Here is a 19372-nt window from a genome sequence, read left to right on the forward strand (position 1 = left end):
CTCCCCAAGTGACCTCATAGCAACAGCGCCTTTGGTTGTGGAATATGCTCTGTCGTGAGATGATGCCTTCCAATTTTTTGCTGTCTTGCCCTAAATGTGTATTTATTTTCTAGGCTATGAAATATGGGGCAAAGTTACACTTCAAAATACCCTTGAGCTCATTCTCTCTAGCCTCTTATATCCCATCCATCACCAGATTCCATAATTTTTACCTCCTAAATATTTCTCAGATGTGTCCATTCTTCTCTCTCTCTCTCTACTGCCACCACCCAAGTCTAGCCATGATCATTTGTCTTTTTCCTAGACTAATATAATAATCACTCAGTAGTTTCCTCCATATCAGCCTTAACTTCTATTCAATCCATTTCCTGCTCTGTAGCTAGAGTGCTCTTTGCTTTTTAATTTTTATTTTGAGATATAGTTTAACAGGGAGTCCTGTGCCTTCTTCCCTCATCCTCCGGCAATGTTAACATCATATACAACTATAGTACAATATTAAAAAGCAAAATTTAAATTTTAAAGAAATTGACATTGGTACAATCCATAGAACTTATTCAGATTTTACCAGTTATACATGCATGGGTTTGTGTATATGGGTGTGTGTGTGTAAGGCTATGCAATTTTATCACAGGTATAGCCTCGTATAACCACCACCACAATCAAGATACTTTACTTTCGGCACAAGACTCCCTGATAACAAGACTCCCTGGTGTCATCTCTTTACATCCACCCATCCCCTTTCCCTAACCTATCAGTGGCTGCTACTAATCTATTCTGCATTTTTATAATTATGTTATTTCATGAAGGTTACACAAATGAAATCACGCAGTATATATCCCTTTGAGATTTTTTTCATGTAATATAATTTCCTTGAATTTCATCCAGTTATGGTGTGTGTCAATATTTTGCTCCTTTTTAACTAGTTAGTAGTGTTCCATGGTATGGATGTACCACAGTTTGTTAAACCATTCACCCGCTGAAGTACTACATGGGTAGTTTCTACTTTTTGGCTATTATGAATAAAGCCATTATGAACATTCATGTACAAGTTGCTGTGTGAAAATAACTCATTTTTTTCTGGGAAAAATGCCCAAGAATGCAATTGCTGGGTTATATGGTAAGGCCATTTTTAGTTTGAAGGAAATGCCAAACTATTTTCCAGAATGTAGAGTGCTCTTTTTAAAACACAAATCTCATCCTGTCATCACTTTACATAAAACTCCTCAATGGCTTCCCACTGCTATTATAATTAAGGCTAAATTTTTTTTTTCCCTAAACACAGACTATAAGGCTTATACAATGATTTCCACTGATTTCTCCAACCTCATCCTGTGCCACTGCCCTTGCTCTTTATGCTCACGGGCCTTCTAAAAGTTTCCTCCAGGGACTTCCCTGGCGGTCCAGTGGTTAAGACTTCGCCTTCCAATGCAAGGGGTGTGGGTTTGATCCCTGGTCGGGGAGCTAAGATCCCACATTCCTCGTGGCCAAAAAACCAAAACATAAAACAGAAGCAATATTGTAACAAATGCAATAAAGACTTTAATAAATGGGAAAAAATGTTTCCTCCAACGTTCGCCTGCCACAAGGGCTTTGCAAATGCTGTTTCCTCTTGCAGGAATGCTCTTTTCCCTACTCTTACTCTAATTAACTCAAACTCTAATCTTTCATTCTCAACTCAAGTATTTCTCTCATCAGGGAAGGCTCTCTCTAGTCTACGTCAGATTCTCTTTTTTCATGTTGTTTGCTTCATCACTTCTCTCAGTTTGAAACTACATATTAATTTCTGTGACTATCTGATTACATTTTGTCTTTACCTCCAGACTTTAAAATTCATGAGAGCAAGCGTTGTGTTGATTTTTGCTGGCACATATTAGGTACTCAATAAACATTTTTTGGAATGAATGAGTGAATCATATACTTGCTAAGAATTCAGTGTCAAAGTCTTAACATTCTATAATTTTGTCTATCGATTATTTAAGATATAGTAACTACTCTAAAGCTGGGGGGAAAAAGATATATTAACTACTCATGTTCAAGGTGGTCAACTAAGTAATAGATGCTTACAGCCGAAAAAAATTTCAGTCATACAAAGTTTAGACTAATACATTCTGAAGTATATTATTTCAGACTAAGACATATTTTGAAGTATGCCTACTTGATAATTGTTATTGAAAAATAACAAAGGAAATGATTGATAGAGTATTTGTAATTCTTATAAAATATTAAGGAGGCTTGCAAGACAAGAAAGGGGACAAGTGTCTATGTAGCTCTTCATCATGATTATTGTTTGTCATATGAACTTGACATACCCTTTGCAAATAAGCACAAGACTTGAGTTTAACATAATCATCAAGGAAGGTCCTCAATCTTTCCTGGGGCAGCGTGGTTAAAACATGGTTAAGTGAGGTGCCTCCAGTGGGGCACCTGTGTTTGATCTTTGACTCTAAAGACATAGTGAGTCACATACTTCTTATGTGACAGCTGATAAACCAATATGGCAAAGTAATGTGGGAGTTTTGCCTTGTTTTGCTCTGTTTCTTACAGCAATGGGAAAAGAGGCAGATTTTTTTTTTCAGGATATAAATACTGCCAATATAGGCAGACTGCAACACTGTGGGTGCTTGAGAAATTTTTTGAGAGCATGTGGGAATGAGCAAGATATGTGCTTATTTCTGAATGAAGCACAGCAAGGCAGGACTACCTAAGAAACATGACAAATCTGGGTGTTAAAACAACAAACTGTAAATATAAAACAATTTTATGAAATCTCTTTTAAAACACAGAAAATGTGCCAATTTTAAGCCTTTTTAGTTTGTATGTGTGTTGGGAGGGAAAGATTGGAAAAGGGGAAGCAAGATAATGACAACTTTGCACAGAAACATTTCTTTGAGTTCCCCCATTTTTTTTGTATCCAGAATTTTTAATGAAGATATAATTTACATATAAAACTCACCACTTAAATATGTGCAATTTGGTGTATCGTATATTCACTTTTTAGTATGTATTAGCATATTCACAAGAGTTGTGCAGCCATCACCACTATCTAAATCTGAACATTTTCATCACCCCAAAAAGAAACCTTGTGCTGGCCCCTATTGCACCCCTCCACCCACCTGACCCCTCTTAGCCCCTGGCCACTAGTAATTTTTTTTTAATATGTATTTATTTTTGGCTGCATCAGGTCTTAGTTGAGGCATGCAGGATCTTTCGTGACGGTGCTTTGACTCTTGGTTGCGGTACACAGGCTTCTCTCTAGTTGTGGTGTGTGGGCTCCAGAGCACCCTGGCTCTGTAGTTGTGGCACACAGGCTTAGTTGCCCCGCGGCACGTGGGATCTTAGTTCCCCAACCAGGGATTGAACCCACGTCCCCTGCATTGGAAGGCGGATTCTTTCTTTTCTTAAAAATTTATTTTTGGCTGCGTTTGGGTCTTCCTTGTGGTGTGTGGGCTTCTCATTGCGGTGGCTTCTCTTGTTGTGAGCATGGGTTCTAGGCCCGTGGGCTTCAGTAGTTGTGGCTCACGGGCTCTAGAGCGCAGGCTCAGTAGTTGTGGCGCACGGGCTTCATTGCTCTACAGCATGTGGGATCTTCCCAGACCAGGGCTCGAACCCATGTCCCTTGCATTGGCAGGCGGATTCTTAACCACTGCACCACCAGGGAAGCCCTGGAAGGCAGATTCTTAACCACTGGACCATCAGGGAAGTCCCCTAATCTACTCTCTGTCTCTATGAATTTACCTACTCTGGACATTTCATGTAAATGTAATCATACAATATATGGCCTTTTGTGACTGGCTTCTTTCACTTTCCATAATGTTTTCAAGGTCCATCATCCTGTATATGTTATCAGTGTTTCAATTCTTTTTATAGCTGAATAATATTCCATTGTATGAATATATCAGAACATTCACTTCTGAAATTTTTAAATTTTAAATTATTTTCAAAATTACAGAAGAGGTACAAGAATAATAAAAAGAACTCTCATATATATCCTTTACCCAGATAGATAAAGTAACATTTTGCCTCACTTGCTTATTTGCTTTCTTTCTTTTTTCTATCTCTACTCTCACACATTATTATTGTTGCTATTATTACTTTCTGAATCATTTTCTGAACCATCATACCCCTCTACCCCATACTTCAGAATATATTCCCTAATAATGAGGTAGTCTCTTACATAATCAGAAAATTATGATCAAATTAAGGAAATTTATCACTGATAAAATACTATTATCTAACATACCATCCATATTTATTTAACTTTATTCATTTATTATTTTTGGCTGCATTAGATCTTTGTTGCTGCGTGTGGGCTTCTATGTTGCGGTGCGTGGGCTTCTCACTGCGGTGGCTTCTCTTGCTGCAGAGCACGGGCTCTAAGCATGGGCTTCAGTAGTTGTGGCTCACGGGCTCTAGAGCACAGGCTCAGTAGTTGTGGTGCACGGGCTTAATTGCTCCACGGCATGTGGAATCTTCCCAGACCAGGGCTTGAACCAGTGTCCCTGGCATTGGCAGGCAATTTCTTAACCCTGCACCACTAGGGAAGTCCTACTGTCCATATTTAAATTTCACCAATATTCCCAATAATATCCTTTATATCAGTTTTTTCCCTCTGATCAAAGATCCAGATTGCATATAACTATCATGTCCTTTTGGTCTTCCTCAGTGTGGAATAGTTCCTCAGTCTTCCCTTGTCTTTCATGATGTTGATGTTTTTAGAGTACAGGACAGTTGTTTTTGTGTAATGATGCTCAGTTTGGACTTGTCTGATTTTTTTTTTTCAGGATTAGACTGATTATTGCATTCCTGGCAGGAATAATGGATAAGTGAGTCTGTGTCCTACTCAGTGTATCACACCAGGAGGCACATGGTATCAATTTGTTTTATTATTGGTGATGTTAACTTTGATCACTTGGTTAAAATGGTGTCCAATAGATTTCTATACTATAAAGATATCATCACTGTAAAGTTAGTGAGTACTCTCTGGGAAAATAATTTGAGACTATATAAATATCCCTTTCCTCATTAAACTTTCATCTACTAGTTTTTGCATTAGTTGGTGATTCCTATCTGAATCAGTTATTACTATCATAGCTGCAAAATGGTCATTTCTAACTCTGCCATTCCGCTACATTTCTTACTTGGCATTCTAGTGTAAGAAACAGCTTGCCTTTCTCCTTTTTTCCCTCCTTCCCTCACCTCCTTTCTTTCTTCTTTCCTATCAGAATACATTTATTCAAAGGGTTATAACAGTAATTCATTATTCATCTTAATACTCAATTTGTTCCAGATTTGGCTAGTAGGAGCCCCTTTGGGTGACTCCTGTAAGCTTTTGAACATATCCCATAATTTCTTGAGCTATTACTTACTTTCTGATGCAACAAGGTGTTCCAGGATCGAATACCGTCTCTGCTCCAGCCCTAGGATACACAATTTCCCACAAGGAGCCCTCATTCCTTCTAGTGGGAAATGGTATTTAGAAAACAAACTCTGAGTGCTTGGTGTGCTCTTTGCCACTAAACTGTCACTGCTTCTAGACTCTTTTTTGGGGGAAAATGCAGTTTCCTATGGTGCATCTAAATATATTAAACCATGAATTCATATCAATACATATGAATACCTATAATTCCAAACCAATTTCACATGGTTCTTCTTTGCCTTTACTGTTTCCCTTCTTGTATCCTTCTTTTCCTAAAATGAGAACCCTGGTTCCCAGAGTTCCCATTTTTATTATAGCTTTTGTTACAAAATAAGCAAAATGTGGAAGCACAGCTTTCATTTCTAAATTCAAAATTATATTAACAATGCATACACATTATAAGCATGTGCACTCGTGTATACATGCACAGTTTGAGAGCACACGGTCATTCATTTGAATGAATTTTAGTCAGGCTCTCTTTCCCTCAAATGTCAACCTCACCACCACTTGTTGCTCCACTATTATTTTGATGTCTCTTCACCATGCTTTTGGATTGTAAAATTGCTCTGGTTTTAAAGAGTTATCTATTAAAATGTATATTACCTAGCTCTAAAGGCTTTACAATTGGTTTATACCTTACACAGAGATTAGTAGATAGCTCTTATAAGTTCGAGCTGGAGGGAACTGGAAGTGAAGAAGGGTGAGAAAGAGAATGGTAAGGATTGGAGGAAGTCAGGGAGGATCTAATAGAACAAAAGGCTATTTTCCTAATTATCAATTTTCTTTAGTTTATATTGATCTGAATATATGTGCAAATACATGTAAAAGAGAATCAGTACGTATACTGGTTAAGTACTCAGATACCTGGATCCAGGCTGCCTGACTTCAAATCCTGCTTCTACATTTATTAGTTGTATAATCTTGGGAAAGTTCCTTGACCTGTCTGTGCCTCAGTGCCCTCATCTGCAAAATAGGTACAATAATAGCATCTACTTCATGGGGTTGTTGTGAAGATTAAATAAGTTAATGTACATAAAGTGCTTAGAATAGTAGTAAGTGCTATACAGAATTCTACTGGGCTTTTTGCAATGAGGTCTTTAATGTTTTGTTCATTTGTGTTTTGTTCATTTAGATTAGGTAGGCATCCAAAATTATCTCTTTCATATGGAAATTTCTGTGAGAAATCCTATTAGGATTTTCATTTGAATTGCCTTAAATATATAGATTTGGGAGTTTTGACATTTTCAAGATAGTGAATGTTCCTATCCATAAACATGGGCTCTCTCCTTCTTTAAATAGTTCTTCAAATAGGTCCTTCAATAGAGCTTTATAATTTTCTCTGTAAAAGTCTTACACGTTTGGTGTATTTTTAATCCTTAATTATTGTTGATTTAGTAAATTATACCTTTCTTTAAAATTACACATTGTAGGTGTTTGTTACCAATAAATAGGAACTCTATTGTACTTTGTATTTTGATCCTATACCCAACAAGCTTGCTTAAATCTTCTGTTTGGACCAATAGTTTGTCTATAGATTTTTCTTGGATTTCCTATGCAGACAATCACACCATATGCATGTAATGATAGTTTTGTTTCTTCTTTTGCAGTTCTACCTACTAACCTAGCTCATGGGGGAGCAGTAATGCTTTCAAGGTTCATCAATGTTGTAATATGTATCAGAACTTCATTCCTTTTTTATGGCTGAATAATATTCCATTTTATGGACACACTACATTTTGTTTACCCATTCATCTGTTGATGGACACATGGGTTGTTTCTAACTTTAGTTTATTGTGAATAAAGCTGCAAATAACACTGGTGTACAAGTATCTGTTTCAGTCTTTGTTTTCATGTTTTTGTCTATGTACCTAGAAGTGGAATGTTGGCCCATATGGTAATTCTACATTTAGCTTTTTGAGGAATCCAAACTGTTTTCCACAATGGCTGCACCATTTTGTATTCCTACTAGCAATGTGTGAGGTTCCAATTTCTCCACATCCTTGCCAATATTTATTTTCCTTTACAATTTTGTTGTTTTTATTATAGCCATCCTAGTAGATGTGAAGTGGTATTTCATGGTGGTTTGATTTGCATTTCTCCAATGACTAAGGGTGTTGAGCATCTTTCATGTGCTTGTTAGCCATTTGTATACTTCTTTCGAGTAATGCTGAGCTGTTTGTATATTTTGGAAATTAAGCCTTAACAGGTTGTTATCATTTGCAAATATTTTCTCCCAGTCCATAGGTTGTCTTTTTGTTTTGTTTATGGTCTTCTTTGCTGTGCAAAAGCTTTTCATTAGGTTCCATTTGTTTATTTTTGCTTTTATTTCTATTGCCTTGGGAGACTGGGGTCATTAAGTTTTAAGTGGCAACAACATATAGGAAGATTTTTTTTATCCAATCTTTAAAGTAGGAGTGGTTTATTTATTTATTTTTTTGTAACTACAGATATAATTGTATTTTTCCTACCATATTACTCTGTTCTTTTTCTCAGGATTATCTTTTGCTTTTTTCCCATCTGCTTCACTGCCTTCTCTTAAATTGATCATGTATTCTTCATTTCCTTTTCCACCTAAATTAGCAGACTTAGAAATGATACATTCTATTTCTATTATTTTAGCACTTAATCTTAACATAGTTATTTTTAAAATGAATGGTAGAATACTTTGGCTCTGCTCATTTTTCTTCCAGTTTTATGGCTCATTGTTGTCTAGTATTTTAGTTTTACCTTGTTTTAATATAAAACTAGTTAGGAGTATTTTTGTTTTATATAGTTAGTGTTGATTTACCCACATTTCTCTCTGCTCATCATGGATTTTTTTTTTTTTTTTGCAGTACGCGGGCCTCTCACTGTTGTGGCCTCTCCCATTGCAGAGCATAGGCTCCGGACGCGCAGGCTCAGCGGCCATGGCTCACGGGCCCAGCCACTCCGCGGCATGTGGGATCTTCTCAGACCAGGGCACGAACCTGTGTCCCCTGCATCGGCAGGCGGACTCTCAACCACTGCGCCACCAGGGAAGCCCTCATCATGGACTTTTAAAGAACACTTTCATTGAGATATAATTCATATGCCATACAATATACCCATTTAAGGTGTACAATTCAATAGTTTTTTTTTAGTATATCCACAGAATTGTCCAACCATTATCACAATCAATTTCAGAACATTTTCATCTCTCCAAAAGAAATCTCATACCCACCAGTGGTCATTTCCCATTCACTACAACCTTCCAGTCCTATGCAACCACTGATCTACTTTCTGTCTCTATAGATTTGCCTGTTCTGAACACTTCATACAAATAGAATTATAAAATATGTTGGGGTTTTTGACTGCTTTCATTCACTTAGCATTAAAAAAAATTCACCCTTGTTGTAGCATATATCAGTACTTAATTCCTTTATATTGCAGAATAACATTCCATTAAGTTAATATACCACATTCCATTTATCCAATCATCAGTTGGTGGATATTTGGGTTGTTTCCACTTTGGGGCTATTATAAATAATGCTGCTATAAATATGCCTGTACAAGTTTTTATATGAACATGTTTTATTTCTCTTGGGTATATATCTAAGGAATGAGATTGCTGGGTCAAATGGTAACACTATGTTACTTTTTGAGGAACTGCTAAACTATTTTCCGCAGTGGCTACAGCATTTTACATTCCCACCAGCAATCTATGAGGGTTCTAATTTCTCCACATTCTTGTCAACACTTATGATCTGTTTTTTTGATTATAGTCATCCTAGTGGATATGGAGTGGTATCTCACTGTCTTTTTGATTTGTATTTCCCGCTCACTGTTGCTTCTTCTCATATCTTCCTTGTGTATTATATTTCCTTCTTCCTAAAGTACATCCTTTATTGTTTATTTAGCAAGAGTGTGTGTGTGGTAAATTCACTCATATCTGTATCTAGAATTGTGTTAACTTAACCTTAACATTTAAATTATAATTTATCTGGTTACAGAACTCCACACTGCAGTTATTTTTCTTTGTGATGTTTTGAAGATATTATCCCACCATCTTCTTGCTTTTTTTATTGAGAAATCTTCTTAGTGCAATCTATTTATCACTTTTTCCCCTATAACTGCCTTTAAGTTCTTATCTTTGGCCTTGATGTTCTGAAGTTCACTAAGACATCTTGGTTTGGATTTCTTTTTTTTTTTTTTTTTTTTGTGGTACGCGGGCCTCTCACCGTTGTGGTCTCTCCCGTTGCGGAGCACAGGCTTTGGACGCACAGGCTCAGCGGCCATGGCTCATGGGCTCAGCCGCTCCGCGGCATGTGGGATCGTCCGAGACCGGGGCATGAACCCGCGTCCGCTGCATCGGCAGGCGGACTCTCAACCTCTGCACCACCAGGGAAGCTCTGGATTTATTTTTATAGTTTTAGACTGAGGTTTATACTTCCTGAATCTGAGGATTTCATAAATTAGTCATATTATTTTTGAAAATTGTTTAGCCTTCATTCCCCTTCATTTTAGAATGACTGTCAGATGTATGTTGAATCTTCTGTTTATCTCTTTTATATTTTCTGTTTATCTATTGTGCTGCATCCTGGATAATTTCCTCACATCTATCTTCCAGTTTTAGAATATTCTTTCAGTGGATTTTGATATGCTATTTAACAGATTTTCAAAAATTCAGTGACTTTTTTTTAATTTCTGGGAATTCCATTCATTTCTTTTTTTTTTAATGTACTTGTTCTTTTTTAAAAATATATAGTTTATTGTTCTCTAATGTTTCAATTCTTTCTTTCATGTCCTCCACAGTCAGCACAATATCTTTTCAAGAAGTTCCTGTTCTGTTTTTCAGTTCCTCTCCCAAATTGGGAGTTTTTAAAAAATAAGAATTCAGCTATCTTAAAAAGCATATTTTACCTGTTATTTCTAGATTTTTTAAGTGGAAGTGTTTTCAATATTTCTTAACCATTTTTTATAATATTAAAAATCCAAAATTTTAACCTGAATTAGAAATGTGTCTATCCGGATGACCCATAGCTTTTAGGTTATTCAGTTCCTGAGGTGAGCAATCATCTACTGGAATGGGAAAACTGTTATTTCCTTGTTGCTATTCAGTAAATGCCAGATGAAAACAATTCTTAGATGCGTTAAATAGGCTCTATTCCTACTGCTTGGAGTAGACTCTATGATCATCCCATCCCAGGATATGAAAGCCATCATTCTATAAACTCAAAGTTTTCATTTTCTATCACCCAAAAGTGAAGAGTAAAAGAAAACATTTTTATTTCTTTTTTTAGCTAAGGAAAACTTTTATTTAAACTGTGCAATCAATCAGTATTTAGACAGCAGTTTTATAAACATTTTGGCATTTAAACTTTTATTCATTTTTGGCATGACCTGTAGGATAGTATATAAACTATCCTGGGAAGGGGGAAAGTACTAGGTAATACTTACTATGATGCTAGAAAAGGAAAACAAACCCACATTATTAAGCAAAATATGTTTTAAGAAGACATTAAAAAGGTACATTCAAAATCAAGGTAAACATTTGCTTTCTTCATGCAATGGAGTTCACAGAGCTGATCCCCTGAGTCAAGTATAAAATTAAAATAGCTCAGCTCTAGAGTCCATTAGCTAGTCTGCAAATGCTGCCCTTACAAGAAAATTGTATACAGAGTGAAAGGATCCAGAACACCCATAATATGAAACAATATAACTGGCTCCCACACTTTCATTTAATTCACATCTTCAAAGAAAATAGAAAAAAAAATCGCACATACACAGACATAAAATTTTGTCTAACAACAGCAACAGACAGACAAACTTACTTAATATATGTCCTCCAGTCTACTGATAGGCTAAGGCAATGTGTGTGTATTCAGGCTTTGCAAATTTCTGTAACAGGCTCATGTTGCTAATCATCGGTAATCATTTTCATTGGCGAGCAGAATAAAGAATGTGGTAATAGGGAGAAAAATGTTTTAGGTAAAATTTTTAAGTATTTTTGTTATTTTAAAAGACAGTTCTGTAGAAAAAGAAACTTCTGTAACATACATTTTTAAAGATGAAATTTGTAAGTTAGGACTGTGTCTACATACCATGAACTACTTACAAGATATAAACCTGAGTAAATCAAGAAAGGTGTTCAGAATCTCATGGATTATACTAAGAGTGATATTGGCTGGTTCAAGAGAAAGTTAGGTAAAGTATTTCCTTTCTCTAAAAAAAGATGATAATCGTATATTTCCTGTCAATAAGCCTTAAAGGTTGACTTGAGTAAACTAGAATTAGGTGCCAGTAGGTGTTACCATAAAATTTATTCCAAATAGTTTAAAGAAATTTAGAAATGCTCCATAATCTTGAAAAAGTAGATCTGTTAGAGAAGAATCCTAAAAATGCACTTCTGTCTTACCCATCTACCCCTCTGGGGATATTTGACTCTCTCCTTAAGAGAGAGATCTTTAAAAGCCAAGATATCAAAAAATGAAAGATTTAAATTAGGGTAAGATAATTTCATGTTTAGTACTCTCGAAAGCACTGTAAATTCCCCTATTCATCTTACAGATTTACCTACATTAAAGATGAGTGTTTAAATCCCAGTCTACATCTTTTGTCCACCACTTTCTTCGTTTTTTTTGGTGCGTATACAGGAAATGCAAACATTTCTCATTTTAGCACAGGCAAAATTGTAATTGGAAAGGCTGCCCTGTAAAACAAAAAAATCTGTTAAGGTATGTTTCACAGCCTTATAGAAATGACTTTTGGATTATAATTATCTACACTTTTAAGTTTTCAAAGTACTACTGCTTCATTCTGCACAACAAAGTATCCTTACTTCATGTTAAGGAACAAAAATAGGTTAAGAACTTTCCTACCAAACAATTCTCAAAATGGTCAAAAACTAGAATTTAGGTGTGCCAAAGACTAACCTTATACTTGTCCTACTATATGGTTCTCCTCAACTTTGCTCTCTCCTAAATTAATTAGGTTGAATTCAAATAACAAATATGCTCTTCAGATCTAGCAAGAAAAGATGACTGCTTACACACCTGGCTTTTTCTAGTTAATAAATTTCTATTTAGATATGGGGACTACAGAAAAATTACGAAAGATAAAATTAAATTCTGAACACCTAGTCTAATAAGGAAATGCTTGAACAGATAAGGACTACAGAAACCATGCCTACCTTGTTTCCTGCAACTCTAGGCACAAGCATCAGCTTTCAGACACAGTTTCGGCTAAGAGAAATAGAAAGTTTAAAACGAGGAAAGCAGGGAGTTTACGAGATGACAAAGAGTGAGTTATAGCCCAGCCTCCTAAATTCCTCCTTGAATAAATGAACGTAACTCAGACAGACTTCTCTCTGTTGATTGGCTATGACTGTGCGGACAGGTTGTGTTGACACAGTGGAAGGCACTATGAGCCCAGGTAATTAAATATCATGTCTTAGCTGAGATGATGGTATCATAGTAGAAATCCTATAAACCCTGAAGTTGGACCAACTTGGGTTTGTATCTTGGCTAAGCCACTTACTAGCTGTGATCTTTGGCAAGTTAGACATTTTAAACCTGTTTCCTGATCTCCAAAATGGGAATAATACTTGCCTTGCAGAATGTAGCAGTGTGCAGGGATGAAGATGTGCTTGGCACATCGCATACGCTCAGTAAATGGCCTTATCCCTTCCTAAGGAGTAGAGTCAGAAGTGGCTGAAAAATGACCAGCACTCTTAACCTTACTCAGAATATCATCACGGTCTCCACCCCATGATGGAGATAGCTTTGTTTCATTCATTGAAGAAATGCTGAAACTTAGGGTATAATTATAAATTATCCTTCAAATCTGAAAGAAGGCTTGACTTGACATGATCCAGGAATCAGAACAAACTAGAGCTGTGGGATCTAAAGCTTTCTAGGAAAAGGGACAACTGAAATCAAAGAAAACAAAGACAAAATTTCCTAGGAGTTTTACATGCTGCTAAGTATAAATGGAGGTTCTTGCTAAGGCTGATGGAAAATCAAGAGGCTATCAAACTGAAAACCAAACAGTGGCTGGTGAAGCTGAAGAAATAAACCCAATTTAAAAGTCAGAAAGGGTAAATGTTGCAAAATGCTTTTAAAAGAAAATGAAGAATGAACTTGAGCATGGTCCTGCTCATCTAATCTGAGTTCCTACGTTTGAGGTCTTTCCCCCAACCCTACCCCACCGACGTAATCACTTAAGAGAAAAGGAGAAAGCTCAACTATAATATGAACAGTTTTCAAAAATATCTGATGAAATTCCATAAAGTTAGAGCCAAATATTAGGAAACTTTCTGTTAAACACATAGAGCTGAGATGTTAACTTACAAAGCACATATGCAAAAAGTTTAAAGCCGAACTGTTTTTGCAAGTGATTTAGAGAGAAAGTTTAATGTAAACATTCAATAGGCGATAAGCCAAGGTTTTCATACTTGACATTTTGAAGATCACTAAAGGGCACATGGCTTCACACTTCCAATCTCTGTAATGCTATAGACATTTTATGGAGATCAGAATTCTACAGAAATAATATGTCTGTTGTACGTAAGAGAACGGCCACCTACAGAAGTCCACGCCCAAATCCCTGGACTCTGAATATGTTACCATACAGGGCAAAAGGGACTTTGCAGAGGTGATTAAGTTAAGAATTTTCAGATGGGGAGAGTACCCTGGATCATCCAGATGGGCCCCAACTAACCACGTGAGTCCGTAACACTGGAGAATGTTTCCCCGTTGGGGTCAGAAAAAGAGATATGATAATGGAAGTGGGGTCAGAGAGAATAGGGGGTGGGGTCTACAGTTTCTGAAATCCAGAAAAGACAAGGAAACAAACCTTGATTTTATCCCATTGAGACCTGTGTCAGACTTCTGACCTACAGAACTGTAAGATAATAAACTTGTGTTGCTTCAAGGCCAACTTCGTGGTAACTCATTTCAGCAGCAATAAGAAAATAATACAGTATCTGCCTGGTAAAAATGCAAGGCTGTCATGTTAATCTTAAACACCTTCAAAGGCTTACCAAGGGAAACCGCCTGAGGAGATTAAAGCCTGCAAACATACACATTGCATTAGCCTGTGATCTTATGTCCTGAGCATAAATCAACTTCACACAGAATTCTAGGTATGTGTTCTTCTAAACATCAATTAAATTCACAATTAGACAACTGGTTGTGTATGGTGATCTCCAGAACCCTGTTCTCTGTGCTCACAGCCCACAGAAATTATGACTATTAAACCAAAGCAATTTTACCAGAGACCCATGTGCCAAATTGTCAGGAACAAAGTCTACAACATACATGTTTAGTCTTAAATCATGCCTCTTTCGATGTATTGGCACTTTTTTTCTTTTTTTACATTCAGTATTAAACATTTATATTCAATGAAATAGAAGAGTATGTGTGAATCACTACAGCCACTGCTGAGATGGAACCACATCTGGATATTCTAGCGTTTAAAAAAAAAACCTTTCAAATCATCTTTTTTTGTGACACTCAATTGTTTCCAAAGGTGCCTTCATCGACTTGAACAATGACCCTGAGTTGTCAACATGAGCAAGTTTCTGGCATATGTCCTTAATGAAGCCAAGACACACCAATGCAAATCACTGTCATTGTTCCCAGCATTGGCACTGCACTTGTTTGAAGCAAAAGCAAATAAAAAGCATTTCACTGAGGATCTAATTTCCCTGGGGTGCCAAAACTGATTTTTTTAAAGCCACTTAGTGGATAAAGTTGTGTCCTTACTTTTAGGCTAATCAAAATATAAAACTCCAGATTTCATGAAAAAGATTTTTGTTCCCTTGATGCAATTAAAATATTTCAATTTATGGACAACTTTAAAGAGCAAAGAACAGCCACTTAAAACAGTGATATGATTCTTCTCCCTGTTATATCCCATTGCTCCCCAGAGATGAGAACATCCCTATTATTAAGGGACTGCCTCAAGCCTTCAGAGTTAACCACATAATGCTTTAAGCAGGAGGAAGACAGCACAGACTGATTCAGGGGTTGCCATAATGCTCTGCAGTGGAAAAGCCTGCTGATATTTCTGTTGACATCTCACACTCAAGGTGCTTAGGAAAGTATCACATCATTTGGCAAAAACATCCTGTGGCTGAATCAGCAGATTTAATGGGAAGTCCCTATGTATGCTATTTGTATACAGACAGGGTTCTGGAGAGACAAGTTTGGTTGACATAAAAACAAGAAACAATGGTTTAATGTACAACTAAATCTGCCTATATGTGGACATAACCTTAAATATCTTTGGTTTTTGAAAAATTCATTGATAAAAAGTACGTGAATTAAAACACTGATAAATACCAATATAATTGTATTGCTTTGAATTATGTAAACTTAGCCCTTTGATATCTTTTGCTACTAAAGCTAGATCCCCTATCAGCCTCTAAATAAATTTATTTCAAATCTGCTCATCTTTACTTACTTACAGGCTAATCTATATATTTGCATGATCTTTGGTATGAAAATACTGATGAGCAGTATCTTGTAATATTTGGCATAAAAATGACATGCATGTATTAGTACTTACAGCAAATAAGTCTTTGGAAAAGAAAATAGTTACTATTTGCATATTAGCCCCTTCAGAGTGAAAATACCATGAAGTAATACCACTATGAGAGATGAAAGACAACCTTCACATTTTAGTTACAATTTCATACTTAAGACTTCAAAGAAGCTAGCTTTGGCCAAGTAAAAAGAAGTCTTTGGTGTTCACTAAATACCTTATTCAATGAGACCAAAATATTTATCTTTGGTGAAAAGACTTTTTTTTCTCTACAACAAGTAGTTTCAACAATTTCAAAATACTTTAATACTGTAGAGCTGAAGATTTACTTGCTGAAGAAAAAAAAATTACACTTGAAATTCTTTGGAACTATCTGCTGGTAAAGAAATTATTTTAAATGCTCTGGTAACAATAAGGTAGTTAAAATTACTAGTCTAATTAACTACAACAATCAAGATAAACCCTATTATTCTGGGTTAGTAACTACTTGTATAAGCGTCATACCTATAGATGTTTCTAGTTAATTAAATTTGGGGGGAAATCATAGTCAAATTTTCACTTTCTACTGAAAATTCTTTGGTAATAGGATTATTATGAAAAAATCTTATATAAGAACAAAATGAAAAGGTGAAAGAGTGAAAAATGTACTGGTAAATAATTAGCAAACAGTTATAGCCTAAAGATCTACAATAACTATGGGCCTATTCATCAAAAACAGAACAAACAAAATACTTTCCTAAAGGACTTCAGATCATCATTTTAGGCTTTTAAAATGATTCAAATTAATAGAGTCCTAGACATGATGGATGATGTTTCAACTTTAGATTCTGTTCACCTTGTAACGAAAGTTTAAAAACATAAAATGAACTCACTGTAGTCCTTAGTTTTAGATATTGATAAAAGTTGGCCTCACATAATTCTACTTATGAACCCCAAAACGCCATACCCTGTCAATTTGCCCATGCTTCCATGAGGCAGCTCGAAAGTAACAAAACGTTCCCTGAGTACAGGAAAAAAAAAAATAACACTAGAATAAGTTTAAAAGGAGGTAGTATAAACAGGAGCTATAAAGGCAGGAGCAGCATTTTTCCTGGCCTCAGATTGTTCACCTAAAGCTCTGCTTTTTTGTTTTGCCATCAAGCCCATACTTAGATAACTAAATGGGGGACTGTGAATTTAGTTCAGAAGCGCATGCTAGCAATTAATGTTGGTCTACTTCTGAACACATCCAATTTGGCACAAAACTACAGATTAAAAAACAACCAAAAAATGTTGTGTCATCAGACACTGGGATAGAAGATGACAGAGGTGGGACTGTCGTCCAGTAACATATTTTTGACTTTAGAACACCATTTAACATGACCCCCCACTTCCACAAATAAAAGGTTTCAAGGGGGATACCCATTAAGATTCCTTTTAAAAAGCGGCTCAAAAGTCATTTCCAGATAATTTGAAGAAATACTTTTAAAAGGAAAAGGGGGTCCCTTCTCTACACCATGTATTTAATTCTTTATTGTCTCTCACTGCTGGGCACCTAACAGGTAACTGTCTCATTACTGAAAGAAGGCCTATTCTACGTGGGTAAGTAAACAGTTTACTGATTTCAAACCAGCAAGAGGATTAACTCACTCCTGGAGTTAGCATTCCTCATTCACAGCATTGACACTGAAGGAAGATTAAACAGAGTACCAAATTCTCTTAAGAATTCAAGAAAATACAACCAAGTTGGTAGAGATCTGAATACTTATCCCTAAACAAAACCTGCATAAAAACAAACCAAAATGCTTTGATAAAATACTATACATCAAAAGAGTTACTGATAAAATCCAAGAAACTCTTAAGGCAACTTTCTGTACTCTTATCCTGAACAACTTCATGAATATTAAAAAGGTATAAGGCAAAGAACTTCATAATATATAATGGAAGGCACTGTTACCATGATAACCTCAAGTTCATTTTACTGTCTACTGCTGCATTTATCTTCATTATTAATATTTAATGAAACCTCTTTACCCCTTTAAACCAAGCTGGGATAAAAAAAACAACACAAAACACCAACCCTAACCTGTTCTCTTTGGAAGTCTATTTCCTGCAAGGAGTTTTGCAACTAATTCTGGAAAGGTTGAGGATGCTTTGCAAACTAGACAGTGCAGCCTTTGGCCAACTGTCAGGCAAAGGAGCAGGTAGAAAAGGCACAGCTTCTAGGCAGGCTGAGGTTTGGGATACAGCAGATAAAGCACTCAAGACTCTAATGCCCATAACATAAAGGCTCTAGAAGCAATAGGAGCCCCTGTATGCTACTGAACAGTTCTATTCTCAAAAGAGATAGGCTTTTTTTGTTTTGGTCATTCAGTAAAGTCAACAGTCCCACTTTTCTCTGCAGTTTCAGTCCTCACAGTTGGAGGTGTTAAATTATCCAAACCATACAGAGGTCATAGTTTGTTGCTGTTGTTTCTTAAATCAGAGCTTCAGATAAACATTCTTACTCATCTACCTATATGACTCCTTTGATCACACACATTACACATACAGCAATGAAAACAAAACGCTACTAGGAAGTATCATCGGTTATGTAGCTGAGAAACTATCACAACAAATGAGGTAACAAAGTTGTCTTCTGAGTTTGCCATGTGGCAAACTGAGGTAGATAGTCAGCAAAGGGGCTTTCAAAAGTCTTCCCTTTGCTCCAGTGATATATTTCATAATCCAGTCAAATATCTTGACTGTCTTTTCACATTGCTGACACTGAAACATTCAAAATACGTGAGCTTAAAGATAAAAAAAAAAACACATTCAAAAAAGGTGAAATACCCAATAAGATATCATGATTTTCACAAAAGGCTTTGGCTCCCTGTTCACTGTCCTTCGAAAAGACTTAAAGGTGAGAATACCTGGACGTGGCTATCTAGATTGGAAACTCCTTTCTATCAAAGCAGAGCATGGCAGATGATGGCTGAGGAACTGAAGAGGAAATCTGCTCAGCATCTGATGGCACTGCATGTTCTTCACACTTTCTCATCGAGGGATCCCCACTCGAATCAGTGCCAGGGAAGGAACTGGGGGTCAGGGGTGTGGTACTTATAACTGAGGACAGGTGTATTTCATCATTGGACTCATGGGAGAACCTTCCAGAATCCCCAGTTTCGTGGCTGCCTTCACTATTCGCTGAATGCTCAGTATCAGTTGCAACACCAAGGGGTCTTGGGAAGCTGGCTGTACGACCTGCGGAGCTGGGGGAGTCCTCGTCACTGATTAATACGGTAGTGCCTGGCTGGTAAAAGCAGACCGCTTGAGTAAATCTTCTTTGAGGCTGGGTAAAAATACATAAAACACCATCAGTGATAACAGAGTGCTCTTAAAAAATAACAAATCTGGTTTTGCATATTGTGTGTGTGCTGAGCTAGCAAACTGATCGAGTACATGGGTAAAAGATCATCATGAAGGAACCGTCTA

General features: G+C 36.5%; 1 protein-coding gene across 1 annotated transcript in view; it reads right to left on the bottom strand.

The window, feature by feature from the left end:
* Positions 1–18824: 18824 nt before the first annotated feature.
* PRTG (protogenin) overlaps positions 18825–19372 on the bottom strand; it is a 128564-nt gene continuing 128016 nt past the window's right edge. Inside the window, exon 20 of the mRNA XM_065871732.1 lies at positions 18825–19229. Within this exon, the coding sequence (XP_065727804.1) occupies positions 18825–19229 (405 nt within the window). The remainder of the gene's footprint in view (positions 19230–19372) is intronic.

This window comes from Phocoena phocoena, chromosome 2, assembly GCF_963924675.1.
Source record: "Phocoena phocoena chromosome 2, mPhoPho1.1, whole genome shotgun sequence".
Classification (NCBI taxonomy): Eukaryota; Metazoa; Chordata; class Mammalia; order Artiodactyla; family Phocoenidae; genus Phocoena; species Phocoena phocoena.